The sequence below is a fragment of the Pygocentrus nattereri genome, chromosome 9 (genome assembly GCF_015220715.1).
Source record: "Pygocentrus nattereri isolate fPygNat1 chromosome 9, fPygNat1.pri, whole genome shotgun sequence".
In the NCBI taxonomy this organism is placed as follows: Eukaryota; Metazoa; Chordata; class Actinopteri; order Characiformes; family Serrasalmidae; genus Pygocentrus; species Pygocentrus nattereri.
Genome location: NC_051219.1, coordinates 114278 through 131589, shown reverse-complemented (window position 1 = coordinate 131589; position 17312 = coordinate 114278). Strand labels below are relative to the sequence as shown.

Sequence of the window (17312 nt, the reverse complement as noted above, 5' to 3'; positions counted from 1 at the left end):
TAGCTTTTTGCTAATAAAACTTTACACTTTTACCAACGATTATACATCATAAAACCATAAGCATTCACCTTGATGGAATTTATTACTGCTAAGATAAACTAGGCTTACCAAAGCCACAACACATTCAGATGGGTGGAGTACTGATGGTAGAACCCTGACTGGTACCTGTATCTTTGAAGGTAAGGCACGAGTCCACCACTAGTGTACAACCCCAAAAAGGAGGGCCCAAAGCGGTAGAAGCTTGGTATCTTCCCAGAAAAATTTCAGTATTGACTAACACCAACCTGGAATTCAAAGGGAAGCTATCTGCCGGCTTGGATCTCCACCCAAGACCGTCTGGAGGTTGATGTATTGCATGGGACCTACCTTCCCGGGTCTTGGAGTTGGCCACCTGGCAACGGGTGGTTGTGGCATGGTTTCTGGTTCTGAGGGTCCTGGGAGGCAGTGATCAGTTTGTGGCTGGCCCTGGGCCCTTGGCTTCTGGATTCTGAGCTCTGGTGTATGCCAGAGTAGGCCCAAACCTGCATTAAACAACCTGTGATGCCTTGTGGTGTCAATAAATAGGAAGTTTGGGATCCAGCTCTGGCATCTCTGGGGGTTCAAGAGGCAGTGATCCATTCATGGCTGGATCGCGTCCCTGGGGTGCATAGAGACTGGATCCTGGTTTTCTACTTGTTGCTCGGGGAGACTAACTGGGATGAGCCCCAAGATGAGATCAATTTACAGGCCTTGCCTGGTTGACCTGAGCAACCTAGCGGTGTTAACAAAGGGTCAGTTGGGCAGGGGGTAAGTATTCAGCCTCTCTGGGTCCACTAGCACAGCATGCAGGGAAGGTGGTCTGGGGCATACAAACCTTAAATGAGCGCCCAGTCTTCTATCAGCACACACCATACCAAAGGACATAAAACAATCTGCGAAAATTCATATTTGGAAAGAAAAAGGCTAAAACTAATTACAAAAAACCCTAATCATAACTAAATAAATAAATAATAACATAGAAAAACATGTTGTTTTTTATAATGAATCATGATAATAATAATAGTAGTAATAATAATAATAATAATAGTTCTCTGACTTGCCGTTGTGGGAAGGAGAATGAATAGGTGAAAAACATAGGCCAAGTCAGGCCTCGAGGGTGCCCTGCTCAGTCTAGTGGCGCACTCCTCTCTTCACCTCTTTGTTCTTTGCCTCACGAAGCAGGCCTTCCAGACGGAGAGACTGGAAGGCCCGAGGGCGTGACTTAACAAGTGCTGGCCCATGCAATACCCTTGATCTTCCTATCTAACCATTGTTGTCGGATGACAGTTGATGGGGGAAGTCATTGTATGTTCCCCTAACCTAACCCTAAACCCACTAAACCTAACAATAACCCTAGAGGATCTTTTGTTATTCCAACAGCCTCATCAGCTAAAGATGAACAGTAGAGGACAGTGAGCTGCTTTAGCTCTTCTGCTGGAATGGACAGATGATAACGGATTATATTTCGTGATTATGTAAGTCGTCTTTGGTAAGACTCAACTGCTCATCTGTTATGGCAGTCAACAAACACGCTGGTGGTACGAGATCGCTTGGATGGGCTTGGCTGTCATGATAGCACCCCCTGCTATAATGCTCAGGATGCAGCTTGCATTGCGTTATGAAATGAATCGTGACATATTTTTGAAGGCAACTATGTGCAAAACCCCGCCTGCGCAGTTTGAAGTGTCTGCGTTCATGTCCTTCTGCACAGTGTCTTTCGGGTATAAGGCCCTCTAATAATACATTGGATTTATAACGCACTTTTCATTTATAGTAAATCCCAAAGTGCGTACAGTGTAAAACATTAATTAAAAGATAATAATAAAAAAAAAAAAATAATAATAATACTAATAAAATATAATACTTTATTGTCCATATGTCCTCCTAAAAAGATATGTCTTTAGTCCCTTTTTAAAAGAATCAGTTGTCTGAGGCTTCCTCAGATGGTCAGGCAGGGCATTCCAAAGGTGTGGAGCTGCAGAACAAAAGGCACGGTCACCCATGGTACAAAGTTTTGTTCTAGTTGGAAGAAGACGGTGGAGATGCACAGAGCAAAGGGCTCGTAGACGTGTCTGTGGTACTAGCAGTTCTTTTAAGTAAGAGGGAGCCTGGCCATGAACACATTTGTGTGTAAGGAGGAGAACCTTGTATTCAATCCTCTTAGTCACAGGGAGCCAGTGAAGAGACTGAAGAACAGGTGTAATGTGCTCATTTTTGCGTACCTTCATCAGGACCCTGGCTGCACTGTTTTGAACATACTGTAATCTCTGAATACTCTTACTAGGGAGCCCCAAGAGAAGAGCATTACAGTAGTCCAGTCTTGAGGACACAAAAGCTTGGACCAGTCTTTCAGCATCAGACAGACTGAGGATAGGACGCAACTTGGCAATATTTCTGAGATGGTGGTAGGCAGTCTTACAAATATGTTTAATATGACTATCAAAAGTGAGTTGTGAATCCAGTTTAACACCCAGGTTGTTGACTGTAGAGGATAAGGAAATGTCTTGTCCAAAGAGTGTAATTCTGGAAACATGGGATAGCCGGATCTGTTGTTGGGTTCCAACCATAATTACCTCAGTTTTTGCACTGTTCAGCTGAAGACAATTATGAGCCAACCACACTTTTATTTCCTCCAAGCAGTCATGAAGTTGAGTGAGAGGGGTTGCTGACTGAGAAGTTGATGACAGTAATGATGGTGAAGAGCCAACTTTCAGGTAAAGTTGTAGGTCATCAGCATAGCAATGAAAAGAAATTCCATAGCGTCTGATAACATTGCCCAGTGGCAATAAATACAGAATAAAAAGGATAGGGCCAAGGACCGATCCCTGAGGAACTCCACAGGTCACTGAGTGAGTCTGAGATCTGGCTTTCCCAAGCTCAACTAATTCTGTTCTGTCCATTAGATATGATTTAAACCAGTCCAATGCAGTGTCTTTGATGCCAATAATAGTGTCCTCAGCAGCAGTGACCTGCGGAGGGGTCTATTGATAAAGCAAACTTTTTCCATAGTGAACGAAGTGAAAGGTGTGGGTGGAGTTTAATTACATCTGTGCGGATCTGATCAACTCGGTTAAATGACTCCAACACTGAACACCATTAAAATCAGAGAAGTTTAACTCAACACTCCAGGCTGGGCAGCATATTTTGAAATATGGGTGGAATTCCACTGCCACAGTGTTAAAAGCGGTTGGGCAGGTTGTGTATGTAAATTTCAATAAGTCAAAATTAGAGCCTCCTAATTGAGCTGCTGAGATCCTATTGGCCAGTTCAGCCTGTCATTCACAGCTCAGCATGGGGGCGGGACTACACGGAGCGCAGAGCGCGCTGATTGGCTGGAGGAGAAGACAGTGTGTGTGTGTGTGTGTGTGTGTGTGTGTGTGTGTGTGTGTGTGTTCCGCAGCGCGTGGGGGGATGGTGGATGTTGCGCAGTGCGCACGCGCAGGCTTTCTGACGGCCCAGCGCGTTTTACCGCAGTATCGTTCAGTCAGCGCGCGCTGCGGCACTGCGGCCGGGGGGAAATTGAGAACAGCGCGAGACAGCCGAGCCGAGCGCGAGATTCAGGGCCAGAGTAGAGCGCGCGCGTGTGAACGCCTTCGTCGTCCCTTGTCACTCATTCTCAGGCTGTGTGTGAGCGGTCTCGCGCGCGATGGCGAAGGAGGATGAGAAGAAGGAGGCCGGGGAGTGGCGGGAATTCTTCTGGAACCCGAGGACGCACGAGCTGCTGGGCAGGACTGCGAGCAGCTGGGGTGAGTCTAATAGAGGCAGAGAGAGAGAGAGAGAGAGAGAGAGAGAGAGACAGAGAGAGAGAGAGAGAGAGAGAGAGAGAGAGCGCGTATATAATAACAGTAGAGGTGAATGAGTATGTCTGTGCGCGCGCGCGCGCGTGTGTGTGTGTGTGTGTGTGTGTGTGCGCCTGTCAGAGATGCGGCATCGCGCGCACACATACATATCCGGTTATGTAACCCCCACCCCAGCCCGAGCTACAAAAGCCCCGGATGTAGCGCTGTCCGCATCAGCCTCGCGCACTGTGTGCATGTGAATTACTGTACTGTGAATAACTCTCTGTGCGCGCGCTCGTCATCAGCATCACCTTCACCACATTTAGCTGCAGGCTGCCGTAGAGTATGATGTGGAGGAATATGAGGATGATGAGGTTGATGATGATGAGGATGATGATGAATAGTTTTAAATAAATGTAAAAATTATTTATTTATTTATTAATGAAGGCGGGGCGCGGGTGGCGATCACGTGACGCAGTTCCCATCAGCATCACAGTTATATAATATTAAAGTCTGGCAGGCTGAGCTTGAGCCTGATTTGATGTTTTATCACTTAAGATAAAACCACTTCAGGATTTCAGGCTTGACAGCCTTGTTGGAGATTTCAGTTCACGCTTCTGCAATGCAGCACCGAATAAAGAGCTGCTGGGGTTTTTTCCTCTCTTTTGGTTTTATTAATTTTCTCCATAATCTCCGTAACTCCATCATCACAGCATATTCAGTCAGCTGTTCAGATTTCAAAATAAAAGGTTAAGGTGTTTTAAAGAGGGACAAGGATAATCATACATTACATTACATACAATACGGAGACTCACACTGAGAAGAAAGAACAATGAGTTTATTTTTAAAAGACGGAAGAACAAAGTATTACAGTTGCACTGACACCGATACCGTATCCAGTATTAATATCAGCACAGATACTGATACCGTATCCAGTTCAGCACAGATACTGATACCGTATCCAGTTCAGCACAGATACTGATACCGTATCCAGTTCAGCACAGATACTGATATCGTATCCAATTCAGCACAGACACTGATACCGTATCCAGTTCAGCACAGATACTGATACCGTATCCAATTCAGCACAGACACTGATACCGTATCCAGTTCAGCACAGATATTGATACCGTATACAGTTCAGCACAGATATTGATACCGTATCCAGTTCAGCAAAGACACTGATACCGTATCCAGTTCAGCACAGATATTGATACCGTATCCAGTTCAGCACAGACACTGATACCGTATCCAGTTCAGCACAGATATTGATACCGTATCCAGTTCAGCAAAGACACTGATACCGTATCCAGTTCAGCACAGATATTGATACCGTATCCAGTTCAGCACAGATACTGATACCGTATCCAGTTCAGCACAGACACTGATACCGTATCCAGTTCAGCACAGACACTGATACCGTATCCAGTTCAGCACAGATACTGATACCGTATCCAGTTCAGCACAGACACTGATACCGTATCCAGTTCAGCACAGATATTGATACCGTATCCAGTTCAGCACAGACACTGATACCGTATCCAGTTCAGCACAGATACTGATACCGTATCCAGTTCAGCACAGATATTGATACCGTATCCAGTTCAGCACAGATATTGATACCGTATCCAGTTCAGCACAGATATTGATACCGTATCCAGTTCAGCACAGATACTGATACCGTATCCAGTTCAGCACAGACACTGATACCGTATCCAGTTCAGCACAGATACTGATACCGTATCCAGTTCAGCACAGACACTGATACCGTATCCAGTTCAGCACAGATATTGATACCGTATCCAGTTCAGCAAAGACACTGATACCGTATCCAGTTCAGCACAGATATTGATACCGTATCCAGTTCAGCACAGATACTGATACCGTATCCAGTTCAGCACAGATACTGATACCGTATCCAGTTCAGCACAGACACTGATACCGTATCCAGTTCAGCACAGATACTGATACCGTATCCAGTTCAGCACAGACACTGATACCGTATCCAGTTCAGCACAGATATTGATACCGTATCCAGTTCAGCACAGACACTGATACCGTATCCAGTTCAGCACAGATACTGATACCGTATCCAGTTCAGCACAGACACTGATACCGTATCCAGTTCAGTACAGACACTGATACCGTATCCAGTTCAGCACAGATACTGATACCGTATCCAGTTCAGCACAGATATTGATACCGTATCCAGTTCAGCACAGACACTGATACCGTATCCAGTTCAGTACAGACACTGATACCGTATCCAGTTCAGCACAGATATTGATACCGTATCCAGTTCAGCACAGATATTGATACCGTATCCAGTTCAGCACAGATACTGATACCGTATCCATATCAGCACTGATAGCTCCACTTAAATGCAGTGAGATGGAGACACTGATAACGATAACAACAAAAAGCTAGTTCTGATGTTTGTTATACAGTGTTAATAATACTAGCGCTAGCTGATTTAGCTGAGTGCAGGAGTTCCAGTGTCATAGTGTTAAGAACGCTAGGGTTAGCTCCTTTAGCTGAATGCTGGTATGAGGGATGTTTGTGTTGTACAGCATTAATAACACTAGCTCTAGCACCTTTTGCTGCATGTTAGAATGACTTTTGTTTTATACAGTGTTAATAATGCTAGATTTAGCTCCATTACCTAAATGTGAGAGTGGGGATGTTTGTTTTATACAGTGTTAATAATGCTAGATTTAGCTCCATTACCTAAATGTGAGAGTGGGGATGTTTTGTGTTATATAGTGTTAATAATGCTAGCTTTAGCTCGTTTAGCTGAATGTGAGAGTGGGGATGTTTTGTGTTATACAGTGTTAATAATGCTAGCTTTAGCTCGTTTAGCTGAATGTGAGAGTGGGGATGTTTTGTGTTATATAGTGTTAATAATGCTAGCTTTAGCTCCTTTAGCTAAATGTGAGAGTGGGGATGTTTTGTGTTATATAGTGTTAATAATGCTAGCTTTAACTCGTTTAGCTGAATGTGAGAGTGAGGGATGTTTGTTTTATACAGTTTTAATAATGCTAGATTTAGCTCCATTACCTAAATGTGAGAGTGAGGGATGTTTTGTGTTACATAGTGTTAATAATGCTAGCTTTAGCTCCTTTAGCTAAATGTGAGAGTGAGCACCTTTTGCTGCATGTTAGAATGACTTTTGTTTTATACAGTGTTAATAATGCTAGCGTTAGCTTGTTTAGCTGAAAGTGAGAGTGAGGAATGTTTGTTTTATATAGTGTTAATAATGCTAGCTTTAGCTCGTTTAGCTGAATGTGAGAGTGAGGAATGTTTGTGTTATACAGTGTTAATAACAATAGTTTTGGCTCCATTACCTAAATGTGAGAGTGAGGAATGTTTGTGTTATACAGCATTAATAACACTAGCTCTAGCACCTTTCGCTGCATGTTAGAATGACTTTTGTGTAATATGGTGGTGATAATGCTAGCTTTAGCTCGTTTAGCTGAATGTGAGAGTGGGGATGTTTTGTGTTATATAGTGTTAATAATGCTAGCTTTAGCTCGTTTAGCTGAATGTGAGAGTGGGGATGTTTTGTGTTATACAGTGTTAATAATGCTAGCTTTAGCTCATTTAGCTGAATGTGAGAGTGGGGATGTTTTGTGTTATATAGTGTTAATAATGCTAGCTTTAGCTCCTTTAGCTAAATGTGAGAGTGGGGATGTTTTGTGTTATATAGTGTTAATAATGCTAGCTTTAGCTCGTTTAGCTGAATGTGAGAGTGAGGGATGTTTGTTTTATACAGTTTTAATAATGCTAGATTTAGCTCCATTACCTAAATGTGAGAGTGAGGGATGTTTTGTGTTACATAGTGTTAATAATGCTAGCTTTAGCTCCTTTAGCTAAATGTGAGAGTGAGGGATGTTTTGTGTTATACAGTGTTAATAATGCTAGCTTTAGCTCGTTTAGCTGAATGTGAGAGTGGGGATGTTTTGTGTTATACAGTGTTAATAATGCTAGCTTTAGCTCCTTTAGGTAAATGTGAGAGTGGGGATGTTTTGTGTTATACAGTGTTAATAATGCTAGCTTTAGCTCCTTTAGCTAAATGTGAGAGTGGGGATGTTTTGTGTTACATAGTGTTAATAATGCTAGCTTTAGCTCCTTTAGCTAAATGTGAGAGTGGGGATGTTTTGTGTTATATAGTGTTAATAATGCTAGCTTTAGCTCGTTTAGCAGCCGTGTGTCTCAGGCAGTTTCCATCTGCATGATAATATTATTTTATATGACTCAGATTTAATTCATACACATTTATGAAAACACAACTACATCTTAATCCTGCTGTGGTAAGACTTTAAACTTATTTCACACTCTCATGCACCCCTGCCTAAATTCCTGCCTCACTTCTACCTCACTTCCTGCCTGTAATGCAATGAGCTACTTGTAACATGTAGTGCACTATTTTGAGGTTCTGCCACCAGTTCTGCCAGTTTGTACTGATGTTAGAAAACACATTGCAGAAGATCCAGTGCACTCAATCCTACAAAGCACTGTAATAAGTAGAATATGAGATACCTTAGCAGATAGGGAATACCCATAATGCACTGCTTCAGACCTGTTAGAGATGTGAGTCTCTTCTCATGTGTGCAGTCAGACTCATCGATTATAGTTTGTTACAGAAATAAAGAATCCTGTATGGCTATAGTGTTTTACAGCAATGAGTAAACCCGTATGATGTTTATAGTGTTTTACAGTGATGAGTAAACCTGTATGATGTTTATAGAGTTTTACAGCGATGAGTAAACCCGTATGATGTTTATAGTGTGTTACAGCAATGAGTAAACCCGTATGATGTTTATAGTGTTTTACAGTGATGAGTAAACCTGTATGATGTTTATAGAGTTTTACAGCGATGAGTAAACCCGTATGATGTTTATAGTGTGTTTTACAGCGATGAGTAAACCCGTATGATGTTTATAGTGTGTGTTACAGTGATGAGTAAACCCGTATGATGTTTATAGTGTGTGTTACAGTGATGAGTAAACCCTTATGATGTTTATAGTGTGTGTTACAGCGATGAGTAAACCCGTATGATGTTTATAGTGTGTGTTTTACAGCGATGAGTAAACCCGTATGATGTTTATAGTGTGTGTTACAGTGATGAGTAAACCCGTATGATGTTTATAGTGTGTGTTACAGTGATGAGTAAACCCGTATGATGTTTATAGTGTGTGTTACAGTGATGAGTAAACCCGTATGATGTTTATAGTGTTTTACAGTGATGAGTAAACCCGTATGATGTTTATAGTGTGTTTTACAGTGATGAGTAAACCCGTATGATGTTTATAGTGTGTGTTACAGTGATGAGTAAACCCGTATGATGTTTATAGTGTGTGTTACAGTGATGAGTAAACCCGTATGATGTTTATAGTGTGTTTTACAGCGATGAGTAAACCCGTATGATGTTTATAGTGTTTTAAAGCGATGAGTAAACCCGTATGATGTTTATGGTGTGTGTTACAGTGATGAGTAAACCCGTATGATGTTTATAGTGTTTTACAGTGATGAGTAAACCCGTATGATGTTTATAGTGTGTGTTACAGTGATGAGTAAACCCGTATGATGTTTATAGTGTGTGTTACAGTGATGAGTAAACCCGTATGATGTTTATAGTGTGTGTTACAGTGATGAGTAAACCCGTATGATGTTTATGGTGTTTTACAGCGATGAGTAAACCCGTATGATGTTTATAGTGTTTTACAGCGATGAGTAAACCCGTATGATGTTTATAGTGTTTTACAGCGATGAGTAAACCCGTATGATGTTTATAGTGTTTTAAAGCGATGAGTAAACCCGTATGATGTTTATGGTGTTTTACAGCGATGAGTAAACCCGTATGATGTTTATAGTGTTTTACAGCGATGAGTAAACCCGTATGATGTTTATAGTGTTTTACAGTGATGAGTAAACCCGTATGGTGTTTATAGTGTTTTACAGTGATGAGTAAACCCGTATGATGTTTATAGTGTGTGTTACAGCAATGAGTAAACCCGTATGATGTTTATAGTGTTTTACAGCGATGAGTAAACCCGTATGGTGTTTATAGTGTTTCACAGTGATGAGTAAACCCGTATGATGTTTATAGTGTGTGTTACAGTGATGAGTAAACCCGTATGATGTTTATAGTGTTTTACAGTGATGAGTTAACCCGTATGATGTTTATAGTGTGTGTTACAGTGATGAGTAAACCTGTGTGATGTTTATAGTGTGTGTTACAGTGATGAGTAAACCCGTATGATGTTTATAGTGTTTTACAGCGATGAGTAAACCCGTATGATGTTTATAGAGTTTTACAGCGATGAGTAAACCCGTATGATGTTTATAGTGTGTGTTACAGTGATGAGTAAACCCGTATGATGTTTATAGAGTTTTACAGCGATGAGTAAACCTGTATGATGTTTATAGAGTTTTACAGCGATGAGTAAACCTGTATGATGTTTATAGTGTTTTACAGTGATGAGTAAACCCGTATGATGTTTATAGTGTTTTACAGCGATGAGTAAACCCGTATGATGTTTATAGTGTGTTACAGTGATGAGTAAACCCTTATGATGTTTATAGTGTGTTTTACAGCGATGAGTAAACCCGTATGATGTTTATAGTGTGTTACAGCGATGAGTAAACCCGTATGATGTTTATAGTGTGTGTTACAGTGATGAGTAAACCCGTATGATGTTTATAGAGTTTTACAGTGATGAGTAAACCCGTATGATGTTTATAGTGTTTTAAAGTGATGAGTAAACCCGTATGATGTTTATAGTGTTTTACAGTGATGAGTAAACCCGTATGATGTTTATAGTGTTTTACAGCGATGAGTAAACCCGTATGATGTTTATAGTGTGTGTTACAGTGATGAGTAAACCCGTATGATGTTTATAGAGTTTTACAGCGATGAGTAAACCTGTATGATGTTTATAGAGTTTTACAGCGATGAGTAAACCCGTATGATGTTTATAGTGTTTTACAGTGATGAGTAAACCCGTATGATGTTTATAGTGTTTTACAGCGATGAGTAAACTCGTATGATGTTTATAGTGTGTTACAGTGATGAGTAAACCCTATGATGTTTATAGTGTTTGTTATAGTGTAACAGAGCGAGGAGGTGGGCACATGTGCGGAGACATGCAAGATTTATTATGGGCAAATCTAGGGTCATTGTCTAAATGGTCCAGGGTCAAATAGCCAATACGGAGAGCAGGAGAGACAGAATTGACAAAATGAAGACAGTCATAAACATCCAAACAACACAGACAGAGATTCAAGCCACACACAGTAACCAGAACATCAAGCAAAGACCAATCAAGACAAGAGGCAAACACAGGGCTTATAAAACAGGGAAAATATGGGACAGGTGAAAACAATCAGGGGTGGAGGCAACAAACAAGGGGGCTGAACCAAAACAAACACACATGGAAGATCCAAAACCCAAAGTACGTGGACAGGACTAGGAAGGGCCAATTGTGACATATGGTTTGTTATGAGAATAAAGAGAGGGAGTAGAGAGAGAGAATAAAGAGAGTGAGAGTAAAGAGAGGGAGTAGAGAGAGAGAATAAAGAGAGGGAGTAGTGAGAGAGAGAGAGTGAGTTAGGGTTAGAATAAGGGGAGACAGAGAGAGAATAAAGAGAGGGAGTAGAGAGAGAGGGAGAGAGAGTTAGGGTTAGAATAAGGGGAGACAGAGAGAATAAAGAGAGAGAGAGAGAGAGAGAGAGAGAGTTAGGTTTATAATAAGGGGAGACTGAGAATAAAGAGAGGGAGTAGAGAGAGAGAGAGAGAGTTAGGGTTAGAATAAGGGGAGACTGAGAATAAAGAGAGGGAGTAGAGAGAGAGAGAGTTAGGGTTAGAATAAGGGGAGACTGAGAATAAAGAGAGGGAGTAGAGAGAGAGAGAGTTAGGGTTAGAATAAGGGGAGACTGAGAGAATAAAGAGAGAGAGAGAGAGAGAGAGAGAGAGAGAGTTAGGGTTAGAATAAGGGGAGACAGAGAATAAAGAGAGGGAGTAGAGAGAGAGAGAGAGTTAGGGTTAGAATAAGGGGAGACTGAGAGAATAAAGAGAGGGAGTAGAGAGAGAGAGAGAGAGTTAGGGTTAGAATAAGGGGAGACTGAGAGAATAAAGAGAGGGAGTAGAGAGAGAGAGAGAGAGTTAGGGTTAGAATAAGGGGAGACAGAGAGAATAAAGAGAGGGAGTAGAGAAAGAGAGAGAGAGACTTAGGGTTAGAATCAGGGGAGACAGAGAGAATAAAGAGAGGGAGTAGAGAGAGAGAGAGAGAGAGAGGGAGAGAGAGTTAGGATTAGAATAAGCGGAGACAGAGAGAATAAAGAGAGGGAGTAGAGAGAGAGAGAGAGAGTTAGGGTTAGAATAAGGGGAGACTGAGAGAGAATAAAGAGAGGGAGTAGAGAGAAAGAGAGAGAGTTAGGTTAGAATAAGATAGATAGATAGATAGATAGATAGATAGATACTTTATTGATACCGAAGGAAATTCAGCAGCCCGTTGCAGATGCACAACACTGTACAGTAACCGTAAACGGGTGTAGACATAGAGCAGAATAAATGAACCAGATCCTGTCTACAGGTTTATATACTAATAGAAAAGATACCACAGTCTGTGATGATATCTATAACCTGAGACGAGAGATTCAGCGCAATAACAACTGTACAAAAATTTACAGGTGATGGCGTATAATGACCACAGAATGAATAAAGAAATATGCGCATGTATTATACCCAATTAAGTGTCCACATGTCCACATGTCCACATAAGTCCACATGTGCAACATGCGCAATGAGGTACATAGTAAGTGTAATATGTGCAGCTCGCCGTCTATATGTGCAGCTCGTCGTCTGTACGTGCAGCTCGTCGTCTATACGTGCAGCTCGCCGTCTGTACGTGTAGTGCGCTGTCTATATGTGCAGCTCGCCGTCTATACGTGTAGTGCGCTGTCTATACGTGCAGCTCGCCGTCTATACGTGTAGTGCGCTGTCTATACGTGTAGTGCACCGTCTATACATGCAGCTCGCCGTCTATACGTGCAGTTCGCCGTCTATACGTGTAGTGCACTGTCTATATGTGTATTGTGCTGTCTATATGTGCAGCCCGCCGTCTATACGTGTAGTGCGCTGTCTATACATGCAGCCCGCCGTCTATACGTGTAGTGCGCTGTCTATACGCGCAGCTCGCCATTGATACGTGTAGTGCGCTGTCTATACGCGCAGCTCGCCGTCTATACGTGTAGTGCACTTTCTATATGTGCAGCTCGCCGTCTATACGTGTAGTGCGCTGTCTATACGCGCAGCTCGCCGTCTATATGTGCAGCTCACCGTCTATACGTGTAGTGCGCTGTCTATACGTGCAGCTCGCCGTCTATACGTGTAGTGCGCTGTCTATACGCGCAGCTCGCCATCTATATGTGCAGCTCGCCGTCTATACGTGCAGCTCGCCGTCTATACGTGTAGTGCGCTGTCTATACGCGCAGCTCGCCGTCGATACGTGTAGTGCGCTGTCTATACGCGCAGCTCGCCGTCTATACGTGTAGTGCACTGTCTATACGTGCAGCTCGCCGTCTATACGTGTAGTGTGCTGTCTATACACGCAGCTCGCCGTCTATATGTGCAGCTCGCCGTCTATACGTGCAGCTCACCGTCTATATGTGTAGTGCGCTGTCTATACGTGCAGCTCGCTGTCTATACGTGTAGTGCGCTGTCTATACGCGCAGCTCGCCATCTATACGTGCAGCTCACCGTCTATACGTGTAGTGCACTGTCTATACGTGCAGCTCGCCGTCTATACGTGTCGTGCGCTGTCTATACGTGTAGTGTGCTGTCTATACACGCAGCTCGCCGTCTATATGTGTAGTGCGCTGTCTATACGTGCAGCTCGCCATCTATACGTGTAGTGCGCTGACTATACGTGCAGCTCGCTGTCTATACGTGTAGTGCGCTGTCTATACGTGCAGCTCGCCGTCTATACGTGTAGTGCACTGTCTATACGCGCAGCTCGCCGTCTATACGTGTAATGCACTGTCTATATGCGCAGCTCATCGTCTATACGTGTAGTGCACTGTCTATACGCGCAGCTCGCGTCTATACGTGTAGCGTGCTGTCTATACGTGCAGCTCGCCGTCTATACGTGTAGTGCGCTGTCTATATGCGCAGCTCGCCGTCTATACGTGTAGTGCACTGTCTATACGCGCAGCTCGCGTCTATACCTGTACTGCGCTGTCTATATGTGCAGATGAATAGATAAACACTGGGTAAGTATGAGATTCAGCCCCCCCCCCCCCCCCTTCTCTGCTGGTCCCCCAAGAGTTGAAGAGCCTGATGGCTCTGGGGACAAAGGATCTCCTGAATCTGTGGGTTGAGCAGCTCTGTGACAGCAACCTGCCACTAAACCTGCTCCTCCTGCCCATGATGATGGTGTGCAGTCGGTGGCCATCATCCTACATAATGGAGAGCAGTTTGTGTAGTGTCCTTCTCTCAGCCACCTTGACCACAGAGTCCAATTCCACACCAACCACTGACCCCGCTCACCTGACCAGCTTGACCAGTCGCATCTCGTCTCTCCTTTTTATGCTTCCTCCCCAGCACACCACAGCACAGAAAAGACAGCTGGCAACCATAGTCTGATTTATCAGCTTCCTGCAGATGTTAAAGGACCTCAGCATCCTCAGGAAGGACCCTTTGACCCTTCCTTTACAGGATGTCTGTGTTGGCTGATCAGTCCAGCCTGTCATCCAGTTTCAGACCGAGATACCTGTAGGTCATTACCCTCTCCACTTCAACCCCCTCAATAGAGACTGGCTGTGTGGGTGGCCTAACTCTGTGAAAGTCCACTACCATCTCCTTGGTCTTGGCAGTGCTCAGAAGCAGGTTGCTCCCACGGCACCACTCCACGAAGTCCTTCAACAGGGTCTTGTACTCCTCCTCCTGTCCTCCCCTTACACAAGCCACGATGGCAGTGTCATCAGAAAAGGATGGAATGGAGTGTACTGCAGGAGAGTGAGAGGTGGAGAGGTGGAGCAGAAGCTAAGGGAGAATAACATGAGGGAGGTATGGAATGGTATTAAGACCATTACAGGTTGCAAGCAGAGGATGGACAGTGCGTTAGACGGTGACGCAGAGAGAGCCAATGAGTTCAACATCTTCTATAATTGGTTTGACTGCCCTGTTCAGATCTCCACAGCACCTGCATGTCCAGCAGTCATCACCACACCCTCCCTCTTCTCAGCTCTTGGCACTCCAGTCTCTGTCTGCCTGGATATCAACACCTCATCTGCTCCTACTGATATTCATGCCACCCTCCCAGACGCTGACGGCACAGACATCACGACCCCCTCTACTTCCTCTTCACACATCAAGGCATCTGAGCTGATCTGCAGCACCGCTATAGCCCCCCCCTCCCTCTGCACACCTTCACTGCAGATCAAGTTAGAGGTGAGCTGAGGAAACTCCACACAAGGAAAGCAGCTGGTCCGGACAAAGTATGTCCTAGACTACTTAGGTCCTGTGCTGCTGACCACATCTTCAACCTGAATCTGCGCTTGGGGAGGGTTCCCACACTGTGGAAGACATCATGCCTCATTCCAGTACCCAAGAGGGGGTGATCCAGTGAACTCAATGACTTCAGGCCTGTTGCTCTAGCATCCCATGTCATGAAGACGCTGGAGCGCCTTCTTCTACACCTTCTCAGACCCCTGGTTCAACATGCAACAGACCCCCTGCAGTTCGCCTACAGGGAGAAAGTGGGAGTGGAGGATGCCGTGCTATACCTCCTGCATCGTGCCCACTCTTATCTGGACAAGGGTGGTTGTGCTGTAAGAGTCATGTTCTTTGATTTTTCCAGCGCCTTTAACACCATCCAGCCCCTCCAACTTAGAGACAAGCTGGTTAACATGCAAGTGGATCCACACCTGCTCTCCTGGATTACTGACTACCCCACTGGCAGACCTCAGTATGTCAGGCTGAAGGACTGTACATCAGAGACTGTGGTCAACAGCACAGGAGCACCACAAGGGGCTGTACTTTCCCCCTTTCTGTTCACACTGTACACCTCAGACTTTCAGTACAACTCCCTTAGCTTCTGCTCCACCTCTCCGCCTCTCACTCTCCTGCAGTACACTCCATTCTGTGGAGACCATTTCCTGAAGGAGCGTGTGGTTACGGGCTCTCTCCGGACACAGGGTTTGTATTGGGGCTGCGGGTAGACCAGGCTGTGGTCAGATTTTCCCAGAGGGGGCAGGGGTGTGGCGATGTATGCATCCTTCACATTGGCGTAAAGGAAATCAATTGTTCTGTTCATCCTGGTAGGGCAGTCTACATACTGGTAAAAGATGTGAGCACTGAGTCCAGTGTAATGTGGTTAAAATCACCAGAGATGGCGATGAAAGCCTCAGGGTGCTGAGTCTGCAGCCTTGCAGTCTTGCTATATGACGTCACACGCCATCTCAGCATCCACAGGAGGGGGGATGTAAACACAAACACCGAAGGAATAGATGGTTTGTACCTCCAGCGTTTCTCCATGCGCTTAGCCTTTAGCTTAGCGCTGGCTCTGCAGCCCTGATAGGTCCTCCGCAGCTCCCCCGGGGTGCGTTGTGCCAGCATGACTGAGGAGAGACTGAGAGAGAATAAAGAGAGAGAGAGAGATAGGGTTAGAATAATGGGAGACAGAGAATAAAGAGAGAGAGTAAAGAGGGAGTACAGAGAGAGACAGAGAGACAGAGGTTTAATAATAAAGAGGATTAGTGACGAGCTGTTCTGACATTTGGTCAGTGGCGTGATGGAGGGATGAGGTGGAGGAGGGAGAGTAAGGGAGGGCAGAATGCAGGAGAAATTGGGTCACACTCTAGGCAGTGTCTGGTCATCCAGTTACACACACTGAAACAGGAAGTGGATGCTTAGTGGTAAGGTGAGGAGAAGTGGAGGTCAGTAGGTCATGATGGAGTTGTAAGGAGGGTTCGACTTGAGGGGTCCATCGCATAGAGAAGAGCTGATGATTGAAGTTTGATAGGAGACTTTTGATCATACACACAGCAGAAATCAATGAGGTCATCAATAATGTTTTAATTCAGAACCACACAAACCAGTTCTTGACACTGATGGACTAACTCAGGAAACAGTGACCCATTCCCCCGTCCATTCGCCGTCTGTTTCAGTGCTGCTCTGAGCCTGGCCTCGTCCACTCACCCCCGTCCCCTCAACCTCTGTTTCAGTGCTGCTCTGAGCCTGGCCTCGTCCACTCACCCCCGTCCACTCGCCCTCTGTTTCAGTGCTGCTCTGAGCCTGGCCTCGTCCACTCACCCCCGTCCCCTCAACCTCTGTTTCAGTGCTGCTCTGAGCCTGGCCTCGTCCACTCACCCCCGTCCACTCGCCCTCTGTTTCAATGCTGCTCTGAGCCTGGCCTCGTCCACTCACCCCCATCCCCTCAACCTCTGTTTCAGTGCTGCTCTGAGCCTGACCTCGTCCACTCACCCCCATCCACTTGCCCTCTGTTTCAATGC

The 17312-nt window shown here is 44.5% G+C and overlaps 1 protein-coding gene across 1 annotated transcript in view; it reads left to right on the top strand.

Moving 5' to 3' along the window:
- The first annotated feature begins 3425 nt into the window (after positions 1 to 3425).
- Positions 3426 to 17312, top strand: part of atp1b2a (ATPase Na+/K+ transporting subunit beta 2a) — a 36458-nt gene continuing 22571 nt past the window's right edge. Inside the window, exon 1 of the mRNA XM_037541349.1 lies at positions 3426 to 3764. Coding sequence (XP_037397246.1) covers positions 3665 to 3764 — 100 coding nt within the window. The 5' untranslated portion in view covers positions 3426 to 3664. The remainder of the gene's footprint in view (positions 3765 to 17312) is intronic.